Genomic DNA, 23521 nt, shown 5'->3' on the forward strand with positions numbered 1-23521 from the left:
GGCCACTCATTAAAAAAAATTGAAAATACATTATTTCTTGACTTTGCAAAATAGACTATAGATTAAAAAATCATCAAAATATTTTTGAAGGAAATAAATTATTTCAAACATTAGCAAAGAAACAAATTATTTCAAGAGTCATCTTAGTGCAATAAATTATTAAAACTATTCTTCAAGATATATTTAGTAATACCTAGAGGGACACTATTAAGAATTAATTAGTTATGAGACGTTGTGATACCTAAAATTAAAGGAAATACATGTGCAGTATCAATCTTCATGCAAACTATTGACAAGATTGTCCCCCTTCTTCATCGCCAATTAGATATTAATAAATAGACAATCACATGCACATATAAAAATCTAACACCACAACTATAATATTCACAAAAATTACCATCTAAATTCAAACATAATAATGAATTTTGAAGTTTATCTCAAATATATACATAATAATGATAATCTTAAAATGTGACATTGTTGTTCTCGAATACAACCATCTTAGATCCATCTAACACTGGATCTATCATGCGCCAAAAGAGATCAAATCCCTCTCGAGGCATAATAGATCTAATGTTAGATGGATCTAAGTTAATTGTGAAATGAAATTATATGGTACTACTAATTACAATGATGGAAGAAAATTTTGTATGAGAAGTGTCATGACCTATATAACTAGTAGACCTTGATTAGCCATGTTTTCCTTATCCTTTTGTAATTCATAATTTGGAGGAAATGGTGATTATAACAACAATACTCTCTACCTAATGTGCAAAGGAAGTGTGCAAAGGAAATTTGTATCTAAATTGTTATTTTTGTTCTCTTTTTTGTTTTGGATGTTATTATTATTATTATTATGACTGTTCTAGTTTCGATCGCACATTAGCATTAGTATTCCCTTCATTTCCCTTCCTGGGTTCCCTTCTTGTTTTCCCCTTTCCCATACTATTATTCTGCTGTGTCGCAGGGTGAAGGTTGCATAACATTATCTCTGACGTGCTGTTGAGCCTGTGACGACAGAACATTCTTTGGTGGGGACCTGGGAATGGGTTGAAGGGTTACCTTGTTGTCAGTTCCACATGAGTTGTACGACACGTCGGTGCAAACTCACGTATGAATGCAAAAACCCATCGATCCACTCCCGAAGGTCGATAGTTTTTCTTGGAAGCAGGCAGGCAAACGGATGATGCTATGCAAATTGAGCTGGAACTCTGGAACCCTACGTGTCTATCTGGGTCTTTCTAAACCTATTTTGATGGCTACATTCAGGGATTGGATTTCCATGCACTGAGCTGTGGAAGTAATCTCTCACCCAAAAAAGGATATGATATATCTTGTTTTTCTTTATTTCAATGGTTTGTTGTTTTTGCAGGGTGTGTGCAATCCCACAAGAGCCGACGCAACCGGCCTACAGAGTGATGAACTACCAGATGCTGAGGATCTATATTCAGTGATTGACCACTTTCTTCACGGAAACAACTATAACTCTCACACTCATGATTCCATTGACGTAGATCATACTCTTACTTTGTCGAAGCCATAAAAATGGCGTTTGTTGCCGCCATATTTATCTATATATCTATCGCACAGTTATCTGCATATGTTGCTATTTTTTATCTAGAAATTCCTTCAACCTCGAAGCATTGTGTGCCCAACACATTTATCACATTCTTCACCGTATTCTTCCCTTTGCTGTTGACTTAGCTGGTTATGTGCACGGTGGAGATGGGCTGCTTCGGATTGGCGATTGTGCTGGATATTTCGCGGGGATTCATCGTGAATAGCGCGAGGTACACGTGCTAACACAGGCTTAGAAGTCTCGACCAACTTCTTCTCTTTAGTTTCATAATTGTGCCCTTTTTTAGGCCGATAGGCCTTCCTTTGAAAGGGACTTTCGTCGTCCCTTTGTCCCTCAGACTGACACGTGGCATCGGATTCCGAATGGCAAAACGAGGCCCTCAGACTGACACGTGGCATCGGATTCCGCATGGCAAAACCAGGGGTTTTTCAGTCTCGTGTGACAGGTAGAGCGGGACGGTTCTGCGAGGGAGTGGCGTCAAAATAGAGCGGAACAGGCGTCGTGGATATTTATGTTCTGCGAGGGAATGGCGGCGTCGTCTAACTGTTCTGGGGTTCCTTTGGATGTTAGAGCAGTCTGTGATTCACGGTTTGTTTTCCAGTTTCTTCGACAGCCTGACGCCCTGAAGACAGTCCTCACATTTTGCAAGCGCAAGGAAAAGTTCATCAGCCCATTTTTACCTGTGACAGAGGTGATCGCTATTTCTGTGTTCATTTTCTTTTCATTCATTCTATCCATCGGTCTGTTGAATGCAAGTATTGCTGCTGCGTCTTTTTTGGTTATGAAGAGAGGCGGCTTTCTCCACTACAGCTAGGGTTTTGACCCCTGCTGCCAACTCGCTGCAGGTAGCTTTCATCACGTGGTCAATTTTTACCCTAAATCCCTGACGCCCTGAAGATTACCTGCAAGTTTAGCCGTGACAGAGGTGATCGCTCCAGGCAAGTTTGTTCATGGCTTCTTTCTTAGTCTTTGGATGTTTATTTATATATGAAATTTTTTTGTTCCACAATAATGTTGTAATGCCCATCAGCTTTACAATGAATTGCGACAAATTGTTTTGTGGTTAATGCCCATCATGCCTGTGTGAATTCATTTTGCTTTTGAAGTCGTCCTGGAAGTTTTCCAGGCACACTGTTATTGAAACTAGTAACTGAAATTCATGTCCTGCAACGTGGTAAATTTGCAAAGCCCTTCAAGTTAATTCTTGGCTGTAGCAAAAACCAGCCTGCAATTTAAATCCAGTGCTTGTTGTTGTAATTATATCATTGTGATGCCAAGCTATCAAAAAATATTATCTTAAGGCGGAAGATTGTCCGCCATCAGAATGTTGACTGGCATGCCCCTGATTTGCAAGTTTTAAAACTGGCATATTCGTTATATAGGAGGTGTTTTTTATCTTCGGCATTCCCCCAAAAGATGGGTCTATTGAGTCCTGTCGGTATCTTGTGGAGTTGTTGAGCTCTATTAGCAAACACGATATTAGTACTTTGTTCCTTCTGCCCAGCTTACACCAGATTTTGTTGAAGGAACACTGGCTTTTCTAAAATAATTCGGTAAAGCCTTGGGTGCAGTTATAAGTGAGTGATCTCAAAACTGATTTCCAGATTGTAGGAGATGAGGTCACCCTTGACTGTTTGGTGAGGCCATGGGAAAGGATTAAGCAAGTGGAGTTTGTCAGATATTTATGGATTAATTTTGGTGATAATGTTTCCCCTGCAGAGATTTGGGATCACTGTCTCTAGAAGTTGCATAGCAAGCTTCTGTTTGGTACTTGAAATATCTTCCATTGGCGAGGAAACTTTGTTGGTAAGATCGTCCAAGCCATTCTTGTTTTTTTCAGCATGGAGCTCATCAACCAGAGAGAGTATGTTTCCTCATGAAGTTATTAGAAGTGTCAAAGAAAATAACTATTCCATTTCCCAGGAGTAAGGCTCTTTTATTTGTTCAAAAGTTTTTGGTTGATAAGTTGATGGGCCAGTGGCTGAATCACAAGGTTTTAGGGCTTTGACTAGAAGAAAAACTACTGCTGATGAAAGGATCCTTAAGTTTCATCCTTTATGGAGACATATATATTGCTTTCCTGTTTGAATGAAGGAGGAAAGAAGCTTAATATTTCACAGTGGCCCTTATTTTACGCGCTATTGAGGGTTCTATTTGAATTGCAGAATGCTGGAATTCAACACTTTTACCTTTCATTTTCACTTTAGTGTACTTTCTTCGCTAAATTTCTTCCAACATCTGAGCCTATCTCATGCATATTTCTAGATAATGTTAGAGCCCGTGGTTCCATGATCAGTTGTGTCATCGTGATGATTTGTATTATGTATCATGGTTAGTCAAAAGTGTGACCATTGTACTGACCATGCTTAGTAATCTATGTAAACTGTTCTTTTCATCCAGATGGTTTCTCTAGACCTTTGAGGTTTGTATCATCTAACTGGGCTGATCTGTTTATTAAATATGAATTGGGCCGACCTGTGCATGTGAGACTTGGGGTTGGCCCCTTTGGAAATTTCAAATTTGTTCATGAGTTCTACGGATGTGACAACAAAAAACTTTGAAAGTCCACTTACCCATTTTGGAGGATACATAGAGATTGTACTTACTGGTTTTGTGGAGGAAAGGAGCGCTTGGGAGGCCTTTAAAGGCTGGATGTGGCATCTTGAAGGGCCTTCTTTGCATCATTTGTGGAGGGAGAAACTGACATACTAACAATTCCACACCTAAGGATAGTTAGGAGGTGAGGTCATACTAACAATTCGACACCTAAGGATAGGTATTAGGTGAGGTCATTCAAAGCCTTTCGTTTCCGGTCATGAAATTACATGGGTTGGTAAGGCTAAAATTATATTCAAACTGCCCACATTCTTTCTCCTTTGACATCATACTCCATTTCGATCTTCTAAACTTTGTACAAAAAGAAAATGGGAATTGAATTACTCCTCTTTTGCAGATCGTTGCATTTAGGTGGATTGGTCAGGATGCAAATAAATAGAAACTGCCCATGATAATCCGCAATCTGGCCACTGTTATGTGACTGATGGAATCTGATTGTTGGTATGGTCTGGCCGTTGTTTTCAGGGTCCTGTTTCTGACAGTTCTTCTATATGCCTGGACTGGAGGACTGTGTGAACTTTCAGATTCAATAGCTATACATGGTCTTTGAAGAGCGTCTTCACTATATGCAATGCCTGCTTTTCATCATCCCTAAAATGTGCAAAAATGCACAAGCACAGTGAGTACACCAGCATATAGCATATTAAAGAAAAAAAAAATTGTGCATTGTTCACATGATACTTAATATATCATAAATTATTACACAGCCATATGGAATCCAGTCAGCCTTTTAGAATGGTCTGGAAAGGGTATATTAAGTGAGTGAAATACATGGCAAATGCTTTGATTGAACAACATCTCTTAATGTGTAGGATCAGTATTAGGATTGGCTGAGAAATTTTCCTATTTCATTTTTGCCGGTACTGCAAGACTATAAGCATTTTTGAGCCGCTTAAGGTGCTTCTAAATTCCAACAATATGTAGCTTTTCCCTGAAGAAAATGGGAATTGAATTACTCCTCTTTTGCAGATCGCTGCATTTAGGTCGATTGGTCAGTCTGCAAATAAATAGAAACTGCCCATGATAGTCCGCAATCTGGCCACTGTTATGTGACTGATGGAATCTGATTGCTCGTATGGTCTGGCCGCTGTTTTCAGGGTCATGTTTCTGATAGTTCTTCTATATGCCTGGACTGAAGGACTGTGTGAACTTTCAGATTCAATAGCTATACATGGTGTTTGAAGAGCGTGTTCACTATATGCAATGCCTCCTTTTCAACATCCCTAAAATGTGCAGAAATGCACAAGCACAGTGAGTACACCCGAATATATCATATTAAAGAAAAAAAAATTGTGCATTGTTCACATGATACTTAATATATCATAAATTATTACAAAGCCATATGGAGTCCAGTCAGCCTTTTAGAAGGGTCTGGAAAGGGTAAATTAAGTGAGTGAAATACATGGCAAATGCCTTGATTGGACAACATCTCTTAATGTGTAGGATCAGTATTAGGATAGGCTGAGAAATTTTCCTATTTCATTGATGTTTTGCCGGTACTGTAAGACTATAAGCATTTTTGAGCCGCTTAAGGTGCTTCTAAATTCCAACAATATGTAGCTTTTCCCTGAATCAAATAACAAGCATTTAGTTAACGTGGATTACCTTCGGTCGTTAATATGAGAGGTTATTCTCCTCCCCGTGTAGGTTGTGCCCTTATTATTGTTTCACCATCAACAGTTAGCCTTCTTAGATTAGATTCCCCATTCATGTCACATCTTCTTTGACTAGAATTCTGTATTGTGCTGAAATTGATGAATTGCAGGTACTCCCCTCACGGGAAAAAGAAACCTCTTGTTCTATTATGGAGACAACCTTGACACCCAATGCCATTCCTCTATTGCTGAATGGTTGCACCGAGCTCCAACCACTACTTCAAATAATCGATGTAGGTTCCGTTACCTCATTGAAAACAACATCCTCGCACTTCCACATTACTCTATCTGATGGAGCACATCAACATAAGACTTTGCTACCATCCGCATATGGCCCACAAGTTGTCTCTGGAGACATCCAAATTGGATCAATAATTCTGCTCAAAAAAGTAGCTTGCACAGTGCTCCAAAACTCCTCGTAAGGCCCACCGTTTGAAATCACCCTCTTTTACTTTTTCCTGCCTAGCCGTTTTTTGCATCAAAAGAAGGAAAATGGAATCTTTATTAATTCATTTCTTACTTGTTTACATAAGGTCCATCCGAGTCGTTGAGCTTGAAGTTGTGAAGCGCACAGCAGCGTTGATGAAGGACACATCGACGTTGCAACATGCACAGGCGGGTTCATCCCAATTTAGCTCTTCGTCAGCTGAAGCTACCTTGCCCTCTTCAGTTACCCCACCAACTACGGCAACAGCTACAACAATTCCATTCACGGCACTCAACCCTTACCGAAAGTATTGGTCTATCCAAGGTAGAGCATCTGCGAAGACATCATTGAAGTCATACAACAATGTGCGAGGCTCAGGAAAAGTTTTCGGATTTGACCTTATCAACCGTGATAAGGAAGAGATCCACCTTTCTGCATTTGCTGAACTGGCCGAATCTCTTTACAATCTAATTCAGGTTGGGCAACTATACATTGTATCAAATGGCACAGTGAGAGAAGCAAATCCAAACTACAACCACCTCAAGAACAAATGGGAGAGTTACTTGTTTGCTGCTTCCACTATCAATCCATGTCCTACAGATGATCCAACGTTTCCCTACCAGAGCTTTCACTTCAAGAATATTGCTGACGTAAAAAATGCACCTCCAAATACAAATGTAGATGTCATTGGTGTTGTTACTTCCACGTCACCTGCATCAACAATTCGCCGAAAAGATGGAAGTGAGACATTAAGGAAAACACTCATACTAAAGGACAGATCGGGTTTTAGCATTGATGTAACATTATGGGGAGAACATTGTGACTATATCGGACAACATCTTTCTGAATTCTACTCTTTCGACAACCCACCAATTCTTGCAATCAAAGGAGGCCGCGTGTCTGAATTTAATGGCACCACAATAGGGACGATACCAACGAGCACTCTCACAATAAATCCACAGGTTGAAGAAACTCAGCAACTACATGCATGGTTCCGTGAAACCGGCTATAGCTCTTCTTCTCCATCTTTGAGTAGAAACTATGGTGTTGCTTCGAAACGTGCCCTGCCACGAAAGACGTTTCATGAGATTGCTGGCATGCAGCCCTCTGATAAAGCAATCTGGGTTTCAGTTCGAGCAACAATTACTGCTCTTCATATGGATGACTTCTACTTTCTAGCATGTCCACTAGATTTCAATGGAAAACAATGCATGAAGAAGGTTGTGGAGCATTCTAACAATCTTTGGCATTGTACAAAATGTAACGGTGACTTCCCAGAATGTGACTACCATTACAAACTTAAAATTGAGCTACATGACCACACCGGGAATCTACAGAACGTCACAGTTTTCAATGATGCAGGGAACGAGCTCATGGGCATCACGGCTAAAGACCTGTTCCTACTTTCTATCGAACCAACTGATCTACAGGAAATTTGTGGCTAGATTTTAGGGCACCGCTTCCAGCTAACACTTTCCATTAAAATAGATTACTTCAACGGTGTTCAACGCTTGCAACCAATACTGATCAATTCAGAGGAAATTCAATATGCCTCTGCATGCAAGGAAGCCCTCACTGAAATTCAAGCACTGTCCGCTTCAAAACGACGTATTGTTCGCCGCCTGTGAACTTTTTCTTAGCGCGTCATCTACCACGCCTGTTTGTACATAAACAAACATTTCCACACAACTAATTGTCTCATCTTTGTAAATTACACACCCATGTTATTATGATGAAACCTGTAGTTTTCAGTGAAAATACTCTCTTCCATTCATTCCAACATATGTATGTTTGCCATTCACATTTTACGTAATATAAATATCAACAAATGTAAAGAGTCACTACATATCTTTGTCATTCGTTGTCTACATGCTACACATTGATCCCTTGCTTGCTAAGCTATTCATTTTATCGCTAAAACATGTCAAACAAAAATTTTCCTAAGAAAAGGGAACAAAATATTTTTAATCTTATTTCTCTCCTCTCAATGATAGATACTGAAATAACATATGGTTTCATATCATTCCTAATTGCATGTTTTCCCTTCTACCTAATCTACCTATCTTCATCGATGTTCAACTAAAAAAAAATTAAATCTATGTTCAAAATATAATATTCCAATTTCACAATGGTTGTGCACACAATAAAATGAGATACCAAACATGCACTATTTGTTTACGAAAACTAACAACTACTACTTGTACTTGTTTAGATATGCCACCAAACAATCAACTTGCGGACAAAAACAAGCGGCGGCGTATTCTTTATGCACAACAAAAGGATCGAATAAATGCACGACGTCGACTACTTTATGAACAGCACAACAACCCTACTACTTCCTCTACATCCCTTCCCACCTCAAATGAATATAACCCTCCCCTTAACGAAGAACACCGTCGCTTTCGAGAAAGGATTGATGGACTTTCTACCTTGCATGTTTGCACAACATGCAAGGAAGCATACCCAGGAATGAAAACAAAGCTCTTCCACAATAGACTCTCTTGTTTTCGTTGTGCATCATCTAAATCTACCAATCGTTTTTCTGAACTAAACAACATGGACCCTGGAGAACAACCCTGTGTCCTTCACCAATTAACCCAAGTTGAAGAAATGCTCATCGCACGTGTCAACCCCATTCTACAAGTCACTCATTCCCGTGGTGGTCAATATAAATATAGTGGCCATACAATTAGCTTCCCTCAAGATATCACCAGTATTGCCAAATACTTACCCCGGATGCTCTCTGACTTAGACATCCTCATTGTGAAAAGGCAAAATCCATCTGAAAAGGCTTACGAATTCTACGTTTGCAAATCACGTGTCCTTGCAGCCCTTGAATACAAAATAAAATATGACCCTTACTACCGTGATGTTCAATTGAATTCATCTACAATTTCTACGCTGCCAGATCTCCCTACAGACATTTCTTCTCTTCTCCACAGTGTAACCACCTCCTCTTTTGAACCCCATCAAACCACTACTGATTCCACTTATAATCCTGATGATGTCATGCTACCTCCATTAGAAATCCAACCCTCTTCTTTCGTTCCAGTCCTCCCAAATTCATGTACCGAGTGTGACCACATTTGTAACTATTTGCACTCGACCCATTCAAGTTCAACAAGCTCTATCGATTGGCCTCCAATATCTCCAATCGCTATAAATGAATACAACACCATTGGCCTCCTTGCCATGGCATTCCCCACACTCTTCCCTACAGGCATTGCAATGATCATGCAACCGAGACTTACAAAAGTTGAAATGCATGAATATGCTTTACACTTGCTTCACTACCATGATAACCGCTTTGGCCAACACCCAAGATTTCGCTACTATCTTTATAACATTCTAATGTGCCACCGTAGCCAAGCAACAGCCAGTGTTTTCGTGAAGAAGTACATTGAGAATAACTTGCCAACAACGGTGTCAGACCTACGCCAATGTCTTCATGACTCTCCAGATTCAAGATTGCCAGAGCAAATAATGAGGTTTGGGTCAGCTCTACGAGGAACACGGTCTTTCTGGAACAAACGCCGATCTGAGCTAACTGACATGATCACGCAAATAGGAAGCCCAACATTCTTCTTCACTCTCAGTGCAGCTGATACTAAATGGCATGACTTGCACATGATCATGCCGACAAGTATTCATTCCATTTCAGTCAACCCCTTCCAATGGAAAATCCAAAACATAATTAAAAACCCACATCTAACAGCCCAATATATGCATTGTAGATTTACAATTTTCCTTGAAGAAATCCTTCAAAAAGGCCTCCATGCAACCGACTACTGGTGCAGGTATTATTTGATATCCATATCCCTCTACATTAATTTTATACATTGCATATACATGTATTAACTGAATGTACCCTTCATGTTATATTCAGATACGAATGGCAACATAGAGGATCCGCACACATTCATGGCTTCCTTTGGCTACAAAATGCACCAGACATGGACACACTTGATTGGGACAATGCATTAGAAATTGCTAATGCACAAAAATATTTCGACCACTACGTAACTGCTTGGAATCCATGGCAAGCAGAACACCGAACTATTCCGCTTCACCAGTCAACAATTCATAACCGGTGTCTCCTTGACACAGCAGCAATATTCGCATCCAATCAATTTGAAGACTACACAGAGCTTGTCAACTGCGTGCAACGTCATACAAAGTGTCATGAATCTTCCTGTCTTCGTAAGAAAGACAATGTGCTTAGCTGCCGATATGGAGTACCGTGGGAATTGAAGTCCACTTCTTCACTTTTCATTGATGATAAGGGTCATAAAACCTATGTCCCTGCTCGCAATGATGAAAGATTGAATATTCACAACACCGACCTACTCTCTATTTGCAGAGCAAATGTTGATTGCCAACCAGTCCTTTCTCGCCATGCTGTATTGAAATATATTTCAAAATATGCAACAAAAGCAGAGACAAGATCTGAGAGCTACCGTCAAATGCTATCGCGACTATCACAAAGTGCCCTTCCAGAAGCACCTACTAGTGGTGTCATCCGGAAACTCCTTACAGAAACCATTGCAGATAGAGACATTGGTGCACAAGAAATATGCCATATGTTACAAAAGCTACCTCTCTCTCTTTGCAGCCGTACATTCCGTTCTTTGAATGTCAACAGGGCTGTTTTCAAACGTGTTTCGCAAGATACTGAAAATCCTGGTTCGACACCCAACTTTATCGTTGCGTATATGAACAGGCCTGCCTCACTAGAAGCACTGCCCCTCCTTGAAGCTGCTCGCTCGTGGTCATATTCTGCCCAGCGGAGAAGAAACCCCTGGAAACACATATTCCCCCCAATGATTGTACATGTTTTGCCCCATTACAATGTCATTCCTTCCTCTACTAATCCTTCTTATGCCACCTTCTGTTGGAGTGAATTAATCTTGTATTTCCCCTCCCGAACACTCCCTGATGATATCGGTACAACTGATGCAGAAATTATTGCACACTGGGAACAAAAAAAGGGTGCATATACAGCATGGCATGTCCATCGCGAACCCGAAAACCCACAAAGCCCACTTACTGAAGATCAACCTACCCCACCCACCCCCCCTGATTCCATTCAGATGAATGAATGGCAAATCCTCTCTCAACTACACCCAGGTTACAATATTGCAATTGATGACCTCGACATGATTGGCTACCGCGACTTCGATGTCAACCACAATTGGTCACAAAATACTGTCCCTCCCCCTTGCAAGAAACTGCCATCAATTTCATTGAATTCAACCGCTCACCCATTCAACACCAACATCATTCATTTTCCAACCTTCCCCATGAGCATACATTATCCCCCACCCAAAGCATAGCTTTCACCGCTGTTTTTTCACACTTCAAAACCCCTTCGCCAAAATCCCCACGGAAGATCATCGTACAAGGAACAGCTGGCACAGGAAAATCCCATTTGATTAAATGCCTTCACCAAGCATTTGTGGAAAACTCGCCAGCCAACAAAAACCCTTTATTGTTACTTGCACCAACCGGCGTTGCAGCTTTCAACATAAATGCCCTCACAATTCATTCTGCCCTTCATATCCCTATCCAGACAATGCATCCTCTCGAAGGGCAGCCGTTCCTACACCTGCAAGAGCAACTCCGTCATGTAGAATAAATCCTCATTGACGAAATGAGCTTCATTGGTCCAAAAATGCTTTCTATCATTGACGATTGTCTAAGAGAGGCATTACCTCTTCATCGGAATACACCATTTGGTAATCGCTCAATTATCCTTGTCAGAGATTTAGGCCAACTACCACCTGTAAAAGACATTCCTTTATATGCTGGGACATCGCGCGGCACTGCACTGCAACATCTAATGTCAAGAACAAGTTCCTCTCTTACACATGAAGAGAAATGCACATTCGACGAGTCCATGCACCTATTCGCAACAAACAACGCAGTTGTCTTGCATAATAAGAAAATGCTCAAACAATTGAACATCCCAGTAGCACTTTCCTCTGCGGAACAACAAAGACAGAAAACTCCTACTACAACAGAAGATGAGCACCTACCTGCAAAGGTGCTCCTATGCAATGAACAAAAAGTTATGCTCACAAGCAACTTATGGGTACATGCAGGCCTTGTCAATGGCGCGCTTGGGAAGGTCATCTCAATATTTTATTCAACTGGCTCAAAGCCCCCAGCATTACCATCCTTTGTGGTTGTTGACTTTCAACAATACAGAGGAAGACTGTGGGACATTTCACACCCAACGTATGTACCCATTCCTCCCATCACAAGGGGTGCACACCGTTAGATACCACTTCAAATGGCATGGGCTTTAACGATACACAAGTCACAAGGAATGACATTAGACAAAGCAACAGTGGACATCGGCACCAGAGAACGCCAAGGGCTAACATTCACTGCAATTTCAAGAGTGCGGTCACTAGCGGACATACACATCAATCCAGCATTCCCATTCTCCCGCATTGCACAAATGCACAAGAATCCATATCTTAAGCGTAGACAGCAAGAGGAGTCATTCCTTGCATCAAAATCTATCCAGGATAATACACTTTAGCCAATCATACAACCTGCCTTCCAGAATTACCCACATGGTAAACACCACTCACTACATAACGAAGTTTCGCATAGATTTCTTACTATTACATTTAATTTCATATGATTTTATACTCATTTGGAATCGTTTAATTCATTTCGAATATTCAAACAAATTCGTCAAACATATTCATTGTCAGTTACAGTGTTTACTTTTTGGATGCCAACAGGTATGAATACATGCTACCTACGACAGTTGTACGAGTGTTGCGAAGAAATCCAGCAACAAGAACTTACATTACAAGATATGCAGACAAGGATCCTCCCACAACAATCCATGCCACTTTACCGTTTGCGCCCAACAATTACGTTGTTAAAGAATATAAGGAAACTACTTAAGATTACAATCCACATCCATGAAAGGGATGCACACAGGCAGATGCGACATCAACTGCAGGAACAGCTCGCACAATATGGCACCACAATAAACACTAACTGGTGTTGCCGATGCCATGGCCCAGCATGCATATATGATTAGCGGCTCATTCTCAATTACATCTCTACATAATGCTTTTATTGTACATATACTTAGAAGCCAACAAATACTTTCATTGTATATATCTTTACTTATATCTGGCATGTTTAGTTATATCTTAATAGAACTGTTCTCTGTTGTATGGACAAAGAGTATTCAAGTACGTGGTCCACTGCTCTTTGTTTTGGGTTTTATGATTCAACCAACAACTTTTTTTATCAAGAAACACGTTTCTCACTTTAGATAGGTCGATGTTTACAACAACCTATTAGGGAAATTTTCATTCACCTCTTTAATTCTTTCTATTAGTTTTGATAGGGTCAAAATCTGCATATTGTTTTTTATCATTTACCCAGTTGATGACTAGCTATGAATCTCCCAGTATCTGGATTTCAGCAGTACCTTTCTTTATTGTTAAATTTTCCAGTATCGAAAATGCACTCAACTCTGCCCAGTAGTTGGTACCTTCTGCCAATGCAGCTTTGAAACAGAAACTATGGTTTTCCTTCAGAAATAACACACGTCCAGCACCACAAATCCCTGGAATCTATGGGAATTTTATGTCTCATGCATTTCATATTCATATTTGCAATTAAAATAGTAGATGAGGATAGTTCTTGACAGTAAAGGTGTTTTCTTTATAATGAACTATTTCTTTTATTTTGGGCTCTTCACATGCTTGGTGATGCATGCTAGAGTGCCAAGTATTGTGAGTTCATTTATTTTAGTTTCCTATTTTCTAGATATGGCTCTTGGGCCTTTACTCCTTGGAAATTAGAAGTGCTATCATTTTCATTTTGGAGGACAGGTTTGTTCAATTGACATTCTTTACTGTAGATTACAGCTGCTGGCTTATAATGTGGATAAGTTTAGGTCCTGTTCATCTTTTTGAAAGGTAAATAAAATGGTGTCATTGGTTGCCATCTGGAAGTTTTTGCTGCCTGGAGAACAGTTTTTTTGACTTTTAGCTTTATCAGTGAGAAAGGTTTCATATCAAATTTCCTCGTGGTTTAATTGCATCAGCTGCTTCCTTAACTGTAGTTGAGATGATTTGTTTTTCCATTGAATACAGTATACCCCAGAACAGGAGTTCGCGTACTTGATAGAACAGTTCTCTGTGGTTTTTTTATCCAAGTTGAAAGATATTGTATGAAATCATGACTTACATGGTTCTTTTTGTCTTCAGCTCGTCCACATACTTAACCACGTATCCCAATGAGTTGCACAAATGATTATAGAAACTTTGTACAGAAACTAAATGATTTCTCACATCTGTCATCTTCTGCAATCCAGTACATGGTCCACTGCTCTGTGCTTTTTGTTGGTTAAATGATCTGTGTTTTGCAATACGAGAGAGCAGGTTGGGCTCTACAGCCCAGATGGCAAGATTCCTTCTACATTAAACAACAAAAACATGTCAGCATTTTACCCTTCCATCACATACACAAACTTGAGTTTTATATCATTTGGATGTTCAGCTTTCAAAGCTGCTCCAGACACACACAATGGGTTGCACACTGCTATTACTCTGTTTTCTAAAACTCTCAACTGCTTAGTTACACAGACTTACAAGCAGAATAGCTCCTGTTCATCACTCAGCTATACAACAGATTATAAATCTATAAAGAATTTAGTTTTACTCCACCCCAATAAGGTCTGTAATGTTATATGCACAGGCCAGTACAACTGTTTATAGTTCATCACTTAAGTTAATTGCTCAACGCCATGATTAGTGTGAAATGGATGTTATTGTTAAGATGCTATGCTGAAAGAGCTCACTTTCTTTGGTGTTGCAACCACAAGTGGAGCTCCTGGAGAATTTGTAATAGCAAATTTGTCATGCATAAATTTGCTATCCACACTGGATTCATCTTTTGGAACAATCTTCTAGCAATAGCAGCTTTTTAGCCCATTCTGGCCCTTGTAACACACATGTCGCTGTTTTTTACTTGCCAAAAGTTCCAGATGACAGAAAATTTACCAACAGTGGCAACTAGATGGCACTCCTGCCTTCCTCTCTCAGTAACCTGCAGTGATGAAGAGAATAGATGTCAGAAATTAGTACACTTGAAGAGCTAATAAAGGTTATATTCCAGCCCAACGGTCCTGTAAGGTTCAATTGCTACATGTTATGAAGTTGAAGTCATTTTTTGTGTACCGTATCCCTTCATAGACAATTGCTAACTTTAAATACATTATTATTTGTTTATAGTGGTGATATTCAAGAAGCATATGGCCAAATTTTTCTGTATCTGTAAGGCATCCTTTAAATATCAAGGTTTCCTTCAAAAAATATATCTTTCCCCTCTTCTTCAATTAACAAAGGCCCCGCAACCTCCTCTTCTCATCAAGAATGTGCAATATTTATGTCTTCATCAAATCACACAAGCATCTGTCGGAAGCATACTATTCTTCAGAGATGTAGTTGTGTTCTGCCTTGGCTGGACTGTATCTAGGGTTTCATTCAGTCATCATTTAAAGATGCATTAGTCTCTCGGAGACTGTCGAAATCCAGGATCTCTTCTCCAACTGGGATGTATGCTCAATACTTGCCCATACCTTTGCCATATCTTTTTTAATGTTTTGGGTTTGCTTCCTTCACCCACATGTGCTTGTTCTTGCATGTTTTGATGTTTTTTTGGCATTCTGATGGGGTTCATTTTCACTTCCCTGTGCCAATCATTCTCAGGATGCTATCTATTTCTTTAGATGGTTGATTACCTCCTCAAAGCACTTCACTAATACAAACTACCCCTGCTTCATGTTGGATGATATCCTTCCTGTCCACACACACAATAGAAACAGAATTCTAAAAATGCAAAGTGCGGTAGATAAGATGATAATTTTTTTAACAGAAATCTAAATCTAGGTTTTCAATCTCCTCAAGGAAGTAAAAGTTCACACCTCATTTGGGTTCATTGTTTCAATATTGCTTCTATGAACCCTTCTAAAGCATCAAGTGCTTCAATCAAAGTGTTCACATACCCCCTAAAGTGAATAATCTACCTTCCCCTTCTTCATTAACAAAAAAAACTCTGCTTCGTCATCCTCTGCAACCAGGCTTTGGTTTCAAGTGGGATTCTGTCCTTTTCATCTTAAGCTCTATTCAGAGTTCTGCCTACCTCTGTACATTTCACCTCTGGCTCATTTTGACTACAAGATCCTCCGGATTTTCAGGTTTCCTTTCTGATTTATTGCATTGGGAGACTTAAATTTGTAGTGGCAAACCTTCATATAAGTTGGGTCAGGTTTTCAGCATTTTCAGGCCTATTCTCCTTTGTCTGAGCACATCAATTCTGAGATTGTCCTGTATATTTATAATGAAGAGGTAAAGCGAGACTTTCAGGTGCACAAATCATGATCATCAAATTTCTTCACAGAATGATACTATTATGAGGATTCTGCCCCATTTGAATCAAAGGGTGATGCAATTGGAAATGGAATGTGCTTTCCTAAGAAGCACACAGTAAAGTCAGAATGATATTTCAGGTGCTTCCAATCACATAAACTTGCACTCTGCAGAGATTAAAGAAATCAGGGAAGAAGACACTGTGTGGCAGCTCCTTGAAGCCATGGAAATAGGAGATTTGGAACCAGTGCACTCTACCCAAGAAATGGGAGAAGCTGACAGCTGTAACATCTTTTATTTTTCTAATGTATTTCAAAGTTTTACTAATACTAGGAAGCTATTACAGGATTTATACTTGTGTGAACTGTTGGAAATCTTTGTTAGTAGTCTTTTGTAAACTGGGAATTTTAGACATGGAGCTGGAATGCCTAGCTTATCTGGAATTTCAAAGAACAATGTACTTCTGCTGTTTAGCTCTCCTACAACATCTTTTTGATTAATACGAAAGTTTCCTAATTTTGGTTTAAGAAAGAAAAAGGCAACTCTGCTCTGAACAATTTTGTTGCCTCTGACACTAATATTGATGCAACAGCAGTTGTGAAGACCTTGTCAGAGAACTGGTTATCCCTCCTTAAGCAACATTGGTTGGCGATATTTCTCTTTTGAAAGGATATACGCAGATTACATAATTGATTTCGTAAGCCCAAATACAAGACCTAATTGCTTTTACGGTAATTTGAATCTACAATTTCTGGAGTAGTATTTGGCGGTTCTGAGCTTATCTCTGTTTGCAATTTCATGACTAAGCGTTACTGCTGTCTACAGATACTTGTATGGTGTGATGTTAATAATTATTGCAGACAAGTTGGTTATACTACCAATTGCATTCCTTATTTAACAAGATTTCCCAACATACTTTGAAAAATACAATACATGAATTTAAAATCGGTTTCAAAATTTTAATAACGTTAATGTTTTAGTTGTAGTGTCAACTAGTAATGTAAGTGATTTGTTTTAATATTTGCAAATCACAAATTTCGCCACTTTTCATTTACCATGTGCAACGTTGTAATTTACTTTTTACTTAAAAAAAAGTGTGTTGCCAATAATCTTTTGAATCTATTGACCTTTAAGTATGAACGCGTTCTACACTTACTATATTGATATGAATGGTTTGGTTTTGGTTTTGTTCTTTTAATATCAAATGTACTGGTACATGATGCTCAACGTGGTTATTGCCTTCCTCACTACTCAACTTTATATATGCTTGACTATCTATAGAACTCTCTTCCTTTTACTAATCCTATCGGCCTCTCTTTGTACCTTTTGGGACAATTGCTAATTATTATTTTTATTTTCCTAATCTGCTGACCAATCGAATTTTTTAATGAGTTGGTATTATTAGATATTGATCTTACTGTCCCGGGAAGCCTAATTGAATTTTTTAAATAAAAAAGTATTATTAGATATTGATCTTATCGTCTCGGAGGAAGGCTCGTCATCACCCAGCTGCTGTACATCGTGATTGTCTCTTCTTTTCACTTCCGCCATCTCTGAGTCTCCAGCATCTTCTCCTGGTCAACGTTTTCCTAATTGTATTTTTTATTTTCGTAATTTATTTCATAAAATATTTTCGTAATTGATCATATTGGTAAGACCTTTTGAAAAATGCAAAAGTAGGCATTAAAATCACTGTGTCTCTCCGGTATCCTTCTTCCCTATTTTATATCATTAAATTGTGGAAACATGATATATGAAAAATAATTTATAATTATCTCTCATTCTAAGTGAAATATTTTTAAATTACTTTATTTTCATTGAAATGTTTTGATAAATATATAATATATAATGTCGTGTAATATCATAATTTTAGGATTTATAAAAAGTTTAATTAATTAAGATTTTTTAATTACTTTATTTTTATTGAAATATTTTGTTAAATATATAATGTGGTGTAATATAATAATTTTAAGATTTATAAAGAGTTTAATTATGATGATTTTTTCAATATCGATTATTTTGAGTCATGAACTGAATTTTTTTTAATGTTTCTCTATAAATTATTGTTAAAATTTATGTTAATATTGAGGATTATTTTTAAAGAATAGTATAATGGTATTTAATAAGTTAGGGAAGGAGTTATTAAAAAATATTTTTTCAATTTATTATTTTTTTGGATATATGACTCAGATATAGTTAAGATACAACTCACACAATTATTTTATCTTGGAACTCACAATCACAAAAGGAATACACATGATACACATGACTCACACGGAAACATTACTTCTAACACCCTCCCTTAATGCTTACATGAAAAATAAAATATTAGAAATACACATACAAATATTTTGTTATATCTATCTGCTATGGTCTTCATTAGCACTTACATGCACTTTAGAATCTCATAGACAACACTTTTTCTTCACCACCACAACTTTGAGCTACCACTTGACTTCCATTTAAAATATAATTGCTTCTAACCATTGTTGACGAACTTGCAGAATTGACGCTTCTTGACCTTCCAAAGGACAATATCAATACTGAATCATTCTATGGAACTACCACCATATGATGAATATATGGCCTTCCATTATATTCACCAATTATCTAGGATAATAGTCTAGATATTAAATGTCTTCAACAACCAATTATACAACTTGACCTTTCATAAAAATAACTTGTACGGTGCTCTCGGAGTATGGCGAGTCACATCAGTTTGACATTATTAAGAATAACCTGTAACTAATGCTTCTGCAACACGATGGGTGTCTTTAATAATTGGCATATTCTTTGTGATTCTGCATCATTTGTAAAATCTCACAGACACAACAACCAGAACACTTAATAATCGAATGTATTTCTTCCTTGCATGCTTTGGAGAAGAAGTACCAATATCAGTTTCATTACAAGACAATAAAAAAGACTACAAAAACAAATCCATGCTTTAAATAAAAAACCTATTACTGAAATCAAAAGGATTGCACCTAATGCAAAACAAGATCGTAGTAGAGGCATAATATTTCGAAATGTTTCGCCAGTTAAGAGAAATCAAACAAAAATGATTAGAATTCCTTTTTTGTGGTAGCCAACAATGATTTTGATGTCAGCTTGGTCCCTCATTATTAAAGGAGGCTCCATTCCATCACACAGGACGTAACATATCTATGCATCGAAATTCTAGATACGAGGTTTGTGTAACCGTAAGTTTAAGCATAAACCATAGACTCCCCACATCTATTGGAAGGAAACAACCCATCAACATGCTCTAGGATCCCCTAATGTCATATCAAATAATATTCAGATAGTTAGTGTATCATATTGTGTTTTTTGTATCAGAGGTCATATCAAAACATGTAGATCAACACCCAAGAGAACTCAGACATAGTCAAACAATTAAGATGCCAAATCTACCATGCAAAACTCTAATAATTTCACTGCAATGGATCCTAACAATTTTGGCAGGGATGGCATCAACCTTCACTTGTATTTACTCTCTCCATCACGTTGTAGCCTCACGAACACACAGAGAAAAGAATGGCTTATCTTTCCTTCATGCATACAACAACAGGTCCTCTTTATTCAATGCCTTTTTCCACTAATGAAAAAAAACCAAAATAATCAATTCTATACATACACAATCCAGAACAAAAAAAATATTTTGCATTCTCCTAGGCTAAGCTATGTACATAGGAGTATCAAGGATAAAATTCCATGATCTTAGCCCTTCTTGTGATATAGTCAGGGTTGACCCAACTCTGATACCATACTAGAAATTAAAGAGAGTGTCAGAACGAATGCACACACAATGAAAAACCACACCATATATTTTATTGATCACATAACAAATTACATATATAGGTGTAGATCACCAACTTCTAGATAATAAGATCTGAAGAAGGTGGATCTATGACTCAAACACAATTCATATACAACTCACACAATGACTTCACCTTGGAACTCACAATCACAACTTAATACACGACATACATGGAACCATTACTTCCAAAAAAAAATCTCCCTATATTATAATTTTATTTTAAATTATTATTATTATTATTAAATAAAAAACAATTAATTTATAAGTTAATATAAATACATGTAAGAAAACATGGAACACAATTCTCACCCCACTTTACCATGGAGATTTCTAATTTGTAAACAAGTTGTGTTAGAATACCATGACACAATACCATGGCTTATCAATACCACATGCCCAATAAAACATAACTCACTTCATATGACACTTTTCATATGACAATTTTTTAAATTAATCAATTTAATTAAAATGGGAAACAAAAACTTAACTATTTTGGAGATAAATCTCAATGTTTGATTTTTGTATACTACTATGAATTTTCTAGAATATTAGGCGGAGATTAAATATCTACCATCCACTTAATAATTATTGATAATTAAATTAAAATTGTTGAAACCCTATTCTAGAATAGACACCCTATGTAATTAGGTGGATGGTAGAAATTTAAGCTTCACGGACTATTCTAAAATATTTTTAATAATATTCACAAATCAAAGGTTGAAATTTATCTCCAAAGAAATTATACCTTTTGTGCTTTTTTAATTAAATTAATTAGTTAAAAAAATCATATGAAGAAGTATCTTGTGAAATGAACTTTGTTTTTTTTGGCATGGGGTATTGATAAGCCATGGTATTGGCCCATGGTGTTGTAATAAAGTCTATTTAAAAATTAACAATATCCGTGATTAAGTGACGATAAATCTCCATGCTTAAGAATCTTGTTACATGTTTTTTTAAATGCATATATGTTTTTTTTTATCAAGTGGCCTGTGTTCATTAGAGATTACATCAAGCTTGACCTAAGGTTTGAGAAACCATGACCCAGGGGCATCTAATCCATGAAAAGCACCTGGGAATCGCACTTGGCCTCGGCCACACCATCCCTTAACATGACTGGATTTTTGCCCACAGAGTTTCGAACTTGTGACCTTCACATCACAAAATGACTTAATAATACACCCCATCATCGTCTATTCTATGCCTTGTGGGCATAAATGTATATATGTTTAACTTATATATTAATTCTATTCAAGAATAATACCAAATTTAAATAAAATTATAATTTAGTTATTTTTTTCTATTTTTTTAATTTTAGAAATATGAGATGTATAATGAAACTAGCACAACTACATTAATTAATGTGCTTGATATACGTTGTAGGCATCAACTTAATATATGCTATATTATAAATCTAACTTGCTAAATTAACCTGCTAAATTAATATATTAATATTGTTAATATATTACTAATATATTAATAAATATATATATATATATATATATATATATATATATATATATAGTTATTATTATTGCTAATCATATCTATTAATATAAATAGTGTTAATTATTTAAATAATTCATTTAATTATTAGTTAAATTATTAGTAAGTTAATTTATTCATTATTAATACATAATTATAACTAATTAATTCATTATTTATTAATAACTAATTCAAAAATAATTAATAAATAATAAGAATAATAAAATCATAATTATTATGCCCCTAGGGTGTGTCATGTTGGCCAACGAACACATTGATAAGGCATTCTTGTTGTTGTGCAGGTCACAAGTTCAAACCTCATCTTACTCATGTGCTATGCTTGGGGCAAAGCAATTGCACCCGGAGGTTATAGTGGAAATTGTCGAGGATTGACCCCATGTAACATGAGTACGAGAGACGGGGCATTGCCAATTCCGCTAGTCACAAAAAAAATTCATAATTATTATTATTTATTAAATAAAAATAAAATTATATTAAATATAATTTAATATAAATATCTTTTTTATAAAAGTTATATTTATTATTATTAAATAGTAATATTAAAAACCCTATGAATAACATTATACCATATGAATATGAATCCTTATATTAATAAACCTAAGGGATTGATATTATAAGTCCAAGGAAATAATAAACCCAAGGGATTTACACTAAAAACTCAAGGGATTATAAACCCAAGGAAATAATATTAAACCCAAGGGTTCAATATTATAAACTCAAGGTATATAAACCCTAAGATAAATTTATAAACCCTAAAACGATGATGGTTGACCATGGTTGATTTTCATATTGAGACAATCTCTGTTACAATGCGATGTTGGATCACCGATTGACCATGATTTATTTTCATATGGAAACAATATTTGTAACAATGCGATGTAGGACTATGGTTGATTTTCACATTGAGAAATATCTTTATAACCATGTGACGTTGGACCATGGTTAACAATGATTATAAACACAAATATTAATATTAAACCCAAAGATTAATATTATAAACCCTTTGAGTAATATTATACCCTAGGAATATGAACCCTTACATTAATAAAATGAATGGCTTGATATTACAAAATGCAAGGGAATAATAAACCCAAGGGATTAATACTAAAAATCCAAGGGAATAATATTAAAGTCAAAGGAAAAATATTATAAACCCAAGATATATAAACCCTAAAATAAATATGACAAACCCTAAACTAACCATGGTTGATCATGTTTTACCATCGTTGATTTTCATATAGCGATGATCTTTTTCATAATGCGATTTTTGACCATGGTTGTCCATGGTGATTTTCATATTGAGACTATCTTTGTCACAATGTGACATTGAACCATAGTTGCGTATGGTTTACCATGATTATAAACCCAAGGGAATACTATTAAACCGAATGGATTAATATCATAAACCCAAGGTACATAAACCCTAAGATAAATATTATAAACCCAAGGGAACAATAAACCCAACATATTACTACTAAAAAGAAAAGGGATTTTAAACCCAAGGGATAAATA

The 23521-nt window shown here is 36.9% G+C and overlaps 1 protein-coding gene, 1 long non-coding RNA gene and 1 pseudogene across 3 annotated transcripts; all 3 read left to right on the forward strand.

Moving 5' to 3' along the window:
- The first annotated feature begins 1926 nt into the window (after window positions 1–1926).
- Window positions 1927–13920, forward strand: LOC149178191 (uncharacterized). Of its 2 annotated transcripts, none has more exons than XR_016258834.1 (3): window positions 1927–2270; window positions 2367–2517; window positions 13033–13920. It is a non-coding gene; the product is annotated as an uncharacterized LOC149178191 (long non-coding RNA). The 2 variants fall into 2 exon arrangements; XR_016258833.1 differs by having other exon boundaries at window positions 1931–2270; window positions 2425–2517; window positions 13033–13900.
- LOC149178192 (replication protein A 70 kDa DNA-binding subunit A pseudogene) lies at window positions 6433–7722 on the forward strand (annotated as a pseudogene).
- Window positions 9014–13201, forward strand: LOC149178193 (uncharacterized). The gene is made up of 4 exons (XM_089422016.1): window positions 9014–9920; window positions 10032–10074; window positions 10164–11471; window positions 13033–13201. The coding sequence occupies exons 1-4, from the start codon at window positions 9014–9016 to the stop codon at window positions 13199–13201; spliced, it is 2427 nt and encodes an 808-aa protein (XP_089278142.1).
- Window positions 13921–23521: the final 9601 nt, after the last annotated feature.

The sequence above is a fragment of the Pinus tabuliformis genome, chromosome 4_1 (assembly GCF_031772625.1).
Source record: "Pinus tabuliformis cultivar Carrire ecotype Pingquan chromosome 4_1, CPIR1, whole genome shotgun sequence".
NCBI classification, from domain to species: domain Eukaryota; kingdom Viridiplantae; phylum Streptophyta; class Pinopsida; order Pinales; family Pinaceae; genus Pinus; species Pinus tabuliformis.

Bases quoted from the DNA above. Each gene is read 5' to 3' on its own strand.
- LOC149178193 (XM_089422016.1), top strand. From the start codon at position 9,014: ATGCTCTCTGACTTAGACATCCTCATTGTGAAAAGGCAAAATCCATCT. The intron at 9,921-10,031 runs GTATTCATTCCA...TTTTCCTTGAAG, and splicing joins GCACATGATCATGCCGACAA to AAATCCTTCAAAAAGGCCTC. The intron at 10,075-10,163 runs GTATTATTTGAT...TGTTATATTCAG, and splicing joins GCAACCGACTACTGGTGCAG to ATACGAATGGCAACATAGAG.